The 12,439-nt window shown below is 37.3% G+C and overlaps 1 protein-coding gene across 2 annotated transcripts in view; it reads left to right on the top strand.

The window, feature by feature from the left end:
* The window catches only part of LOC100921121 (proton-coupled amino acid transporter 1-like), a 54,420-nt gene extending 46,969 nt beyond the window's left edge, over positions 1–7,451 (top strand). The window contains exons 10-11 of one of the 2 annotated variants that reach the window (XM_031953553.1): positions 4,131–4,300; positions 7,104–7,451. In XM_031953553.1, coding sequence (XP_031809413.1) covers positions 4,131–4,300; positions 7,104–7,375 — 442 coding nt within the window. In that variant the 3' untranslated portion in view covers positions 7,376–7,451. The remainder of the gene's footprint in view (positions 1–4,130; positions 4,301–7,103) is intronic. The other variant, XM_031953554.1, reaches the window with a different exon arrangement.
* The last annotated feature ends 4,988 nt before the right edge of the window (positions 7,452–12,439 follow it).

Here is a 12,439-nt window from a genome sequence, read left to right as displayed (position 1 = left end):
ACAGAATTGGGATCCAAACTAGATCTTAACAGAACTCCATTTGGTGTCTAGTGAAAAATGGATTATAGTAGATACAAGAAAGGGAGACCAATTAAGAGACCATTGTAATAATAAAGATGAGAGTTGGTAATGGTCTGAACTAACATAGAACTATGGGAATAGCGAGAAGAGAATAAATAAGATGATGTTGCAGTAGAAATGATAAAATTTGGAAACTGAATGAATATGTGGGATTAGTGAGAGTGAGGAGTCAAGAAGAATATCATGTTCAGTGTGAGCATGAGAAAATGATTTGCTCTATAGAATTAGAGAAGTAGTATGGTTAAGTTCAAAGGGAAAGATTGTTTTAAATATATTGAGTTTGATATGTATTTCAAAATGGTGAAGTAGGACTGGAGCTCAGGAGAGAGACTGGGATTAGATATATCTCCTTTAGGAATAATCTGAATATAAATGATAATGAAAGGCATGGGAGTTGATGAGATTACCAGGTAAATATAAAAAGAGGGCTTAGAACATAACTTTGAAGTACACCCAAAGATAAGAGAAATGGTACTGATGTGGATGGAGCTAGCAAAGGAGAGTGAAAAGGAATAGTCAAACAGGGAGGAGTATCATAAAAAGCCAAGGAAGAATGAGTACCCAGAATAGTGTGGGCAACAAAGTCATATGCTTTAGAGAGGTTAAAAAAGCGGAGCACAAGAGTAGAGATGATCAGATTTGATAACCAATAGATATTGTTGATTTTGAAGAAAGCAATTGCATTTGAGATAAGGTTAAAAGCCAGCTTGCAACACATTTTTCTAGGAGTTTGGCTAAAAATAGAGGAAAGGTATATAATGATAATTTGAGGGGATGACAGGGTCCAGTAAAGGTTTTTTAAAATGTTAGAAACTGTACAGCTAGGTGATACAGTGGCGAGAGCACCAGCCCTAAAGTCAGGAGGACCCAAGTTTATTTTTTTTTTTATTATTTTATTTTATTTAATAGCCTTTTATTTACAGGTTATATGCATGAGTAACTTTACAGCATTAACAATTGCCAAACCTCTTGTTCCAATTTTTCACCTCTTACCCCCTCCCCCAGATGGCAGGATGACCAGTAGATGTTAAAGATATTAAAATATAAATTAGATACACAATAAGTATACATGACCAAACCATTATTTTGCTGTACAAAAAGAATCAGACTCTGAAATATTGTACAATTAGCTTGTGAAGGAAATCAAAAATGCAGGTAAGCATAAATATAGGGATTGGGAATTCAATGTAAAGGTTTTTAGTCATCACCCAGAGTTCTTTCTCTGGGCGTAGCTGTTTCAGTTCATTACTGCTCCATTGGAAATGATTTGGTTGATCTCATTGCTGAGGATGGCCAGGTCCATCAGAACTGGTCGTCATATAGTATTTTTGTTGAAGTATATAATGATCTCCTGGTCCTGCTCATTTCACTCAGCATCAGTTCGTGTAAGTCTCTCCAGGCCTTTCTGAAATCATCCTGTTCTTACAGGACAATAATATTCCATAACATTCATATACCACAATTTATTCAGCCATTCTCCAACTGATGGGCATCCACTCAGTTTCCAGTTTCTAGCCACTACAAAAAGGGCTGCCACAAACATTCGTGCATATACAGGGAGGACCCAAGTTTAAATCTGGCCTCAGACACTTAACACTTCTTAGCTGTGGGAACCTGGGCAAGTCACCTAATCCCAACTGCCTCAGGAAAAACAAACAAACAAAAAATCCCCAAAATATTAGAAACTTAAATATGCACATAAGCAACAAGTGTGGAGGAGATTGCAAATAGGGAAAGAATGAAGATTAGAGAAAGGGGGAATAACTGAGAGGCGAATCTTCTGGAAAAGAAATAAAAGAATGGGATCAAGGACATAGAGAGAGAGGTCTATCTTGAAAAGCTGAAGGATGATCCTATTATAAAAGACTGAATTAAAGGAGGAAACAGTAGAGTAAAACAAGAGCTTTGAAGGAGGAGAAATTCATTGTAAATGGTTTTTGTCTCAATAAAGTATGAGGCAAGTCACTCAGCTGAGAGGTGATGGGGTAGGAGTAAGGAAGGGGTATGGGTGGTCTGAGGAAGGAAAGTTTGTAGCATTATCTGTGGGGAGTGGGATAGATGATCAGTCAGTGAAAGGATTGCTTTGCTGTTCTGAGGCCCTCCTTGAGATCAGATAATGTAAATTTGTAGTGAAACTGGGTGAGCAAAATTATCTGACTTCCTTTGGTTCTATTCAATCTATTCCAAAATTTGGGATGGAGAAAGATTGATAGAAATAATCCAAGAATAAGTGTGATAAGAAGAACATAGGAGTAAAGGAAGGAGAGGAAATGGCTAATTGTAAGGTTTACATTGATAAAGAAAGTGAAGTCAGATCAGGGTCATGAACTGAGAAAGTGCAAAGGTATGGAAGGATTGAAAAGGAAAATGAGGTTAAGCAATAGATTTGAGAAGGTGTAAGGCATTAAGATGGAAAGATAGGAGGTTATGCCCAGATAGAAGAATGATAGAAGTTTGTTGTTTTTAAATATGAAAATAAATAAGAAACACTTGTGGCAAGATCTAGGGGCTAATCAGTTTAGGCTTTTTTTGCTTGGTGATTTCAGAATGGGGTAGGACTATGAAAAATATTTATTGGGAGTTAGATCACCCCCTTTACTCTGTGTTTCACTCCTAGTTCCGGGTTCTTTCTATGCTACCATCAACATCTTCCTGGAAAGTTAACACAACTAACATTTATCTCAATCTAGATCATGGAAGCCATTTTTTCTAGCTCCCATGTCATGCTATCTGTCTTTCTCAGGGAGTTCAGTACCCAGATCCTCCCCACCTCTCCAACTGCCAGCATTATTTATTGTATTAACTTGCCAAGTAACCCTGCCCCATTCTGAAATCACCAAACAGGCCTAAGCTGTCTAGCATGGGAGAAGTTTTTAGATAAGAATTATATGTTTAGATATGTGTTCCCTGTCTTCTCCTCATTGCTATTCCTACATTTGCTCCTTTTATGACACATTCAATTTGTGACCTTCCTTTTATGGTTAGCTTGCTCTGGACACACTTTAGGCTGTTGGTGCTTAAAATGTGATGCCCAGAACTGGATACAGTGCTCCCATCACTGATCTGATCAGCTTTTGGTCGTTGGGACTAGCCTATCTCTTGCTTGGGATAGTAAAACTCCTATTTATTCAGCCTGAAAAGACTTACACGAACTGATGTTGAATGAAGTGAGCAGAACAAAGAGAATATTGTACACAGTAACAACAAGATTGTATGATGACAAACTGTGATGAATTTGTCTTTTCAACATTGAGAATCATTCAAAGCGATTCCAATAGACTTGTGATGGAAAGTGCCATCCGCATCCAGAGAAAGAACTATGGAGACTGAATGTGGATCAAAGCATAGTATTTTCATCTCTTCTTCTGGTTATTATTGTTTGTATATGGGTTTTTTTCGCATGTTTTTTCCCTTTTAACCCAATTTTTCTTGTGCAGCATGACAAATATGGAAATATGTTTACAAGAATTTCACTTGTTTAATCTACATTGGATTGCTTTTGCAATCTTGAAGAAGTGGGGAGCAAAAGAGAGAAAGGGAGAAAAATTTGGAACATAAAATTTTGCAAAAGTGAATGTTGGAAACTATCTTTGGGGACAGCTAGGTGGCGCACTGATAGAGCACCAGCCCTAAAGTCAGGAGGATCTGAGTTCAAATGAACTCAAACACTTAACACTTTCTGGCTGTGTGACCTGAGCAAGTTACTTAACTTGAATTGCTTTGGCCAAAAAAAAAAAAAAAAAAGATAGAAAGAAAGAAAGAAGGAAAGAAAGGAGGAAAGGAAGAAAGAAAGAAAATTATCCTTGCATGGAAATTTTGGAAAAATAAAATATAAAAAAAGAAAAATTAGAAGCTAGATCTCCTGACTCCTAATCTACTAAGATGTCTGAAAAGCTTTTCTATTTTTCCAAGGCCATTAATGATACTAATAATTCCATTGATACACCATATTGACTTCAGTCTATATGAGCCTTTACAATCCTTTAGGGCTAATATGTTAGGATCTTAGGAGGATTTTCTGAAACAAGATATCTGGATTCTATTTTCAGGTTATATCAATCTGTCAAGATGCTCTACTCCATTGGGATTTTTTTCACCTATGCCCTGCAGTTCTACATTCCTGCAGAGATTATCATCCCTCATGTCATCTCCTGGGTACCAGAACAGTGGGAATTGTTGGTTGACTTGTCTGTCCGTGGAATCATGGTTTGTATGACATGTGAGTACAAAACAGGATGCTTTTAATAAAGCGATTGCTTCACATCAGCTGAGTATTAGTTTCATCTGTAAAATGAGAGGACTAGACTATAATATGACTCCAAAGCTCCTACCAGCAAAAGTATATTCTATAGTTTTGATATTTGTATGAATATTAGATTGGAAAGTGATAGTATGACCATTTAGGAAACAAGTGCAATAATTTATGGAAGTACTCTGGGGGCAAGGAGATGGTGGTGGGAGACAAGAAACTAAACTGTAGTATAGTGAGGCTTGAGAAAAGAAATTCGAAGAAATTTGTGGATCTGGAATCAACGTGATATAGCAATGAAACTAGAAAGACCTAATAATTAATTTGTAGGATTGAAATTCAGGAGGTAAAGTAGGAATGGACATAAATTTAATAATGTCTGCATAAAGATAAAGAAGTGTGGCAAAAGAAAAAAGAAATGAGTTCAAGACATCCTCAGAAGCCTTGTTTTGTTGTTGGTGTTCAGTCATTTCAGCCCTGTCCAACTCTTTATGATCTCATCAGGAATTTTCCTTTTTCCTCGATAATCTTTAAAATATATCAAGGTGAACCTTTGTTTTCTCACTTAGGCAGCTAACTGTTGCAAATCTGAGTTCATTTGGTCACAAATACTTTCTAGCTGTAGTGTTGTTTTTCGGTCATTTTTCAGATGTCTGAATCTGTTACACCTTTTGGGGGTTTGTTGGCAGAGATATCAACACAGCTGTTTGGGAGCACTTGATCACTGGTGTCAAAATTTGGAAAGAGATCAGAGTCTGAAGATTATTAAAAAAAAAAAAAAAAAAGGCCACTTAATTCAGCAGTCATGGAAACCTGTAAGAAAGTAGTTTCAAGGACTTATGATGAAAAAATATTATCCATACCCAGAGAAAGAACTATGGTGTCAGAATACAGACTGAAGCATTCTTTTAAACTTTTTTTGAGGTTTTTTTTTTTTTTTTTGGGGGGGGGGAGAATCTGTTTCCTTTTGCAACATAACTTTTATGGAAATATTTTGTATCAGAAAGTAGTTTCATTTGAGTGAGCCACATTAGAAAACTGATTACAAGAAGCTGAAGAGTAGGTAATAAGTAAATTGAGTCAGTAAATGTAGATGGTACTTTCTATTAACTTGATGGTGAAAGGGAGGAGAGATATAGTATGATAGCTTGATAAGTGGGTTAAGTTGAATGAAATTTTTATTTTTAAGACTAGGAAGACTTGAGCATGTTTATAGGGACTGGGGAAGCAGTTGAAGGGAAGAGATTGAAAGTAGAAATAGTAAGACTAGTAGTAAGACTATATGATGATCAATTCTGATGGACGTGGGTCTCTTCAGCAATGATATAATTCAAACCAGTTCCAATTGTTCGGTGACAAAGAAAGCCCTATACATCCAAAGAGAGGAAAGTGTGGAAACAGAGTGGACCCCAACATAGCATTTTTACTCTTTTTGTTGATATTTGCTTGCATTTTGTTTTCTTATGCAGTTTTTTTCCTTCCTTCTTGATCTGATTTTTCTTGTGCAGCAAGAAAACTGAATAAATATGCATACATATTTTGGATTTAACATTTAATGTATTGGACTACCTTCCATCTAGGGGAGGGGGTGGAGGGAAGGAGGGGAAATTTGGGAAAGAAGGTTCTGCAAGGGTCAATGTTGAAAAACTACCCATGCATACGTTTTGTAAATAAAAAGCTTTAATTAAAAAAAAAAAAAGTAGAGGCAGTGACCTTTTTTGCAAATTGAACTCTTAAATCCATGTAGTGGATTATAGAGATCATTGTTGCAGGGACCAGAAAGCACTTGCCTTTTCTTTATTTCCCTTTTCTGTTAGCTCTCCCAAGTAGAGCAAATAGAAAGGATGGCATTAGATCAATCTGTTTAGTTCTTAATCAATAGAAAAGTTAGTGTAATGCATACATATGATTTAGAATTAGAAACCCACTCCAGGTTCTGTAGTAGTCCCTAGAAGAGCGATAGATATTAAATGGAAAAGAAATGACAAGGGGCAAAAATATGATTTCTTCCTACTTATGGGCTAATTTAACTTTAGAGAAGCTCATAGCTGTTAGAGCTGGGAGTGACTATTAGAACATAAACTATAAAATACCAGAGCTGGTAGAATTCTTAAAAGAGACTAACAGAATTACCACTTTCAGGTGGGGTTTAAGAGCAATTTAATTTTGGTCCCCTAGTCAAGCAGCACAAAAGCTTTTAAAATCAACCTTTTAATTCAGGATGCAAAAATAACACAAGGAAGCACAGCAAACTCAGCTGAGTAAAAGGGGAATCAGTTATGTTAGTGGCTCACAGAATAATGTTATTTTCAGTGTTATGAATCAACGAACTCTTCTTGTTAACTGGTTGTTTCTCTTAAAACTAAGTTGTTTCTGATGAATAAGTAAGTGCATGTGTTTAAGTTTTGTGGTCTCTAAATTAATACCTTGGACCAAAGCACTAATTGCTCCACCCAAGGTTTAGCTCTGCAGTGAACTATATGGTTAACTGTCTGGGAGTACATTTATCTCTGTTCCACTTGTTGAAGGAGTCTTCCCCTTAAGGATTCTCATCTGATTTGTGGAATGGAATACAATATCCTGTCTTCCTTTAAAAAAAAAAAAAAGCACAATTTCTTTTCCTATTGAATGAGTCTGAATACTTTTCAATGCCAAGAAATAGGTGTGAGGAAGATTGTGCAATTCTTATGCCTTTTCAAGCCCAGCTTTTAGATGATGACTTTAGGTAGTTTTATTATGTACTGGGATAATCTCTGCAATTTTCCTCTTACAGATATATTTGCCATGATGATTCCCCAAATGGAGCTGATTATTGCACTACTGGGTTCTGCAAGTTGTTGTGTCCTGGCTCTAATCATCCCACCACTTCTAGAGATCTGTACCTATTACATGGATGGTTTAAGCTCCTTCACCGTTATTAAGGATGTCTTTATCAGTACCATGGGCATTCTTGGGTGTATAATGGGAACCTACCAAGCTTTCTATGAAATAATCGACCAGACCTTTTTCAGTTCTTCACAAAATTCCACCAGGGTCTTTGTATAACTATCTACTTTTAATTGAACATCTCTCTATACTATGATTTTAAGTGTTATTATACACACCTCACTCTTAAATTCCTGCTGTGTCAGTGTTTTTTCCTCTTCTAGATCAAGCTTAAAACTTAAGACACAATAATGAGAGATAAAGCAATAGAACAATGGGAGTATGAAGCCTATAACAATTGATGCCTAATCTTAAGTGAGGTATCTACTTCCTCCTACTCTGAGGATACCTTCATTTACAATACATAAGTAGAGATTCTTAGTCATGCTCTAGGTCCCAGTATGGTTTGTAACCCCATATGCAGTCTTGTAACTGAATGTGGAGTCATAACATTTTGATTTATTATCAGTAAATGTCTGATGTGTATACCTTCTTTAGATACCTATATACCCAAGGTTGCATAAAAATTTCTTGGGCAAAAAGGGGTTGCGAGTAGAAAAAGTTTAAGAAGCTCTGCTCTAGATGATATTCTGAATGGGCATTCCTTAACTGGTCCTTTTTTTAAAACATTATTTTATTTTTCCAAATTCATGCAAAGATAATTTTCAACATTCATCTTTGCAAAACCTTATGTTCAAATGTTTCTCTCTTCCTCTCCTATCTTCCCCCTTCCCAACAGAGGAAGCAATCTGATATAGATTAAACATGTGCAATTCTTCTAAACATATTTATTTCCATACTCTCATGCAATGCAAAAAAAAAAATCAAAAGTGTGGAAAAAACACAAGAAAGAAAAAAAAACATACAAACAATAACTACTAAGATGAAAATACTATGCTTTGATCCACATTCAGTCTCCATAGGTCTCTCTGAATGAGGATGATATTTTGCATTCCAAGTCTATTAGTCACCTCTCTTGACAGAAAAGAGAAAACAAGTCAGACAAGTCTTTGTGTCAGAGAGTAAGGGTGATTTCTGGATGACTTTTCCTGAGCATCTATGTTTGTATACCCCTAGGAAAGTTTTATACTATGCTGAAAGCTGCTCGAGATCTTAGGAATAAACTATGACAAAGGCATGCATAACTATCATGTGGGTGATGACATCTGCATCATTAAAAATCATTTCTGAGTCCTTCCCCTTTTTTTCTTAAGTATGTATATAATAGACACCAGAGGACCTTAGCACTCACAAGGGCTGTTAGCAAGAGGTCAAGCTCCAGGAAATCCTATCAAGACTTTAGTGCAGGCTTGTGTTACCCGAGGTCCAACCCAGCTATTTCACAGATCATCACCAGAAGATTGGCCACAGGGAAGATTAGCTTAAATGACTATAGTCATGAAAGACTGAGGTCTGTTAAAGTTTGGAAGATTTGGAATCTTCATGGGTGAAGAAAATACAAAGTGATAAAATCACATGAGTCTCCGAAAAAGGATATGTTGAAGTAATATCAATCTTCAGGATGTTGAGGAATCTAGGTGGCTTATTGTATTAGCATTGGACTTGGAGTATAGAAAACCTGAATTCAAATCTCTTGTAACTTTGGGCAAGTGATTTAACCTCCGTCTGCTTCAGTTTCCTCAACTGAATAATATAGGAGATGAGCACCTTCCTTGCAGGATTGTTCTGGAGATCAAATGAACTAATGTTTGTAAAGCACTTAGCACATTCCTGGTACAAAATCAGTGCTATATTAATGCTATTAACATTGCTATGTGCTTAAGAGTCTCATTCTTCCCACCACCCACCCTGCAACCTCCAATATCTCCTCACCTGAGTAAGAAGCTATATGCATAATATGCCCAAGACACAAAGGAGAAAGACACAAATGAGCTAGGAAGAAAAATCCAGAACTTCTAGATTTAAAAATACAAGTAGCGAGAAAGAATCCAAGTACCAAAGAGCCACAGGATCACATTCTACTTAGGAGCCACCACTATAAAGATATTTAAGAAGGCAAAAGATAGACTTAGACAAAAATAACTTATGTAATGAAACTGAAAAGGATCCTTTTATGGGGGGAAAAAACCCTTTAATTAAAAGTGGGTTTTCCAAGCATTCCTGATGAAAATACCAAAGCTTCATAGAAACTTTGAAGTTCAACAGAAGTTAAGGAGAAACATATGAATGAGCAATGATAAAATAAGGATAAACTGCTTACATTTAAATATGGAAAGAAGATGGCAGAGTAAAGGCAGGGATTCACCCAAGCTCTCCCCCAAACCCCTTTAAATAAGATTCCAAACAAATTTTAGAGCTCCAGGACACACAAAAAGATGGAGAACAATAATTTTTCAGTCAAAGATAACTTAGATCTGCTGGCACTAGGGTGGGAGTCCAGTGCATAGTTCCAGTGCCCACATCAATGTAGCTCTGACCCCAGCCCAGGAGCGAGTAAAGCAGTTGTTTCTGAATCATGGCAGCACTGGCAGTTTCCATTTCTCTCAGACCAAAGAAAATTTGGAAGGTCAGCATGAAAACTTAGTTTCACTAGGATGAGAAGGCTTTGGAAAATCATTAGCAGTGGCAATCAGGTAGTGCCGGCAGTCTCAGAAAGTTCAGCCCGGATATGACAAAGGGTCAAGGAGTAGGTCAGCAAGAGATCTTTTGTTGCTTTAGCAAACTAGAACTTAAAGCCACAGGGGAGCAGGGACTTTTCTCACAGTGAAGAGGAAAACACTGGGATAAAAAAAGGATGAAAAAGGAAGATTTGGGAAGTTTATCTCACATTATCAATATACAAGTAGACATCTGTACAAATAAATGAGACAGGGAATACCTACCATTTCAACCTCACTCTCTTGCACTGATCAAAGATGGCAAGAATATGCATATACAAACATAAGCAATGAAGTGAAAAACTGGATTTCACTCAAAAAGGAAATAGGATAGAAGGAAGGGAAGACAGAATGGAAAATTAGAGGAATAGAATAAGAGGATTAGACCTAAGCAAAAAAAACTATTAAGAATGTGTAATAGTGTAGCTTTTTGAGGTGGCAAAGAATGGGAGAGGGTAGGTGCCCATAAATTGGGAAATGACTATATTATGGTACATGTGATGAACTGCTAGTGTGCTAGAAGAAATTAAGGGAATAATTTCAACGACATCTAGGAAGATTTTTATGACCATATAATGCAAACTATGAATAAAACTAGAATGATAAAATGCTAAAGATAAAGTTTTGACAGGTTTGTTAACTCTGATTCCAGACTAATCATTTTTTGGACACAACCAATGAATAAATTTGTTTTGCTTGCCCAGGATCACACAGCTAGGAAGCGTCTGAGACCAAATTTGAACTCAGGTTCTCCTGACTTCAGGGCTGGTATACTATCCACTGTACCACCTAGCTCCCTCATTTTGCTTGACTCTCTATGCTTCTACAATGTTTGTTTTTCTTTCATTCTTTCTTGGTGTAAGGGGAGGAGCATACAGAGAGGAAGAAAAAGGTTTTTGATGACTGAAAAAAAAATTTTTAAAGCAAAACTATGTACCATGCACATAGTACATTTTCTGCACTGACACACTATGATACAAAGAAAGGTAAAATATACATTCTAATGCAGGAAACATAAATATCCAGGCATATGTAAGATATACACAGTATAGATAATGAGACCAGGAAAAGGTTTCTACAAGATAGGATCAAACTGAATCCTAAAGACAGGGATATTAACAGACAATGGTGAAGAGGTAAATCAAGAATTCTTAAACATGGGATGCATTGACTCTGAACTATGTATTTCCACATAATTCATTTCCTTGTAATTACACATCTTATTTTGTACATTTTAAACATTATTCTGAGAAGGGCTTCAGATTACCAAGAGTCCAGGGAACAAAAATAGTTAAGAATCTCATAAGTAGAACATTGTAGACATAGCATCAGTGCCACACAGTCATCTCTTATTCATCCCTGCCTCCCCAACACCTTAAAAAAGCACCCACCACCTAGCTTTGCAATAACACAAATCCAAACTAGCACACCTCCTCCCAAACTCCTGCATAACCTGTAGGGGCCTTGTGATCTTGAGATCTGAATTTATAGGTGTATTAGCATATTACAAAACTATTTTTTAGTTTGAGAAATGGGCTAAGAAACTAATTTCTCATCTGGTTTTGGGCCCAAGTTTCATTCCTATCAGTGACTCAACCAGTACAAACTTGTATTAGAAATTGTTTATGAAGCAGTCGTTTTCTCATTCAGTCATGTCTTAACTCTGTAACCCCATTTGGGGTTTTCTTGGCAGAATGCTGGAGTAATTTGCCGTTTCTTTCTTTAGCTCACTTTACAGATGAGAAAACTGAAGCAGAGTTAAGTGACTTGTCAAGGTCATACGGCTAGTAAATGTCTGGGGCCAGATTTGAATTTGAGAAGAGGAAACCCTAAAGTTGGAAAAACAATTGATGCTGATGAAAGCACAGCACCTCAGGGGGTGGTGAAGGCCTGCTACAGCCTCACAGAAGACACAGAAGGGGAAGGTCTGTTGCTGTTTCCTGAAGGTCAAGTAGGGGAGGGCATTACTGTTGGACTGGGAGATGAAGCCCTAGCAGCTATGTCCAGGAGCAGTGGAGTTAGTGGGAGTTATGGGGGCATGAGGAGCCCCATACCAGGGATCTCCCCAGTGATCCCACTGAAGAATAACAAGTGTACCAAATTCCCAGAAGTGTTTCAAGGTGTGGAAAAACTTGTGTTCCACATGAGAGCCCAGCACTTCATCTTTATATGCCCTCAATGTGGGAAGCAGTTCAACCATAGCAGCAACCTCAACCATCACATGAATGTCCCACCGAATGTCAAATCCCACTCCTGTGGTATTTGTGGCAAATGCTTCACCCAGAAGCCTACCCTACATGACCATCTCAATCTTCACTCTGGGACTAGGCCCTACCGTTGTTCTTACTGTGATGTGCGATTTGCCCATAAACCCGCCATTCGAAGCCACCTTAAGGAGCAGCATGGAAAGACTACAGCAGAGAATGTCCTTGATGCTAGTATGTCAGAGCTCAATCAATGCTCTCTCCTTCACTAGCTGAAGGAGGGATAACTAGGGAAGGGTATTGGGTGAAGTCAGGAGATTGCTGATAAAAAGGGGTAGTGAAAGAGCCTCTCCTTAAGGGGT

Source organism: Sarcophilus harrisii, chromosome 2 (assembly GCF_902635505.1).
Source record: "Sarcophilus harrisii chromosome 2, mSarHar1.11, whole genome shotgun sequence".
In the NCBI taxonomy this organism is placed as follows: domain Eukaryota; kingdom Metazoa; phylum Chordata; class Mammalia; order Dasyuromorphia; family Dasyuridae; genus Sarcophilus; species Sarcophilus harrisii.
This window is presented reverse-complemented; position numbering and strand designations above follow the sequence as displayed.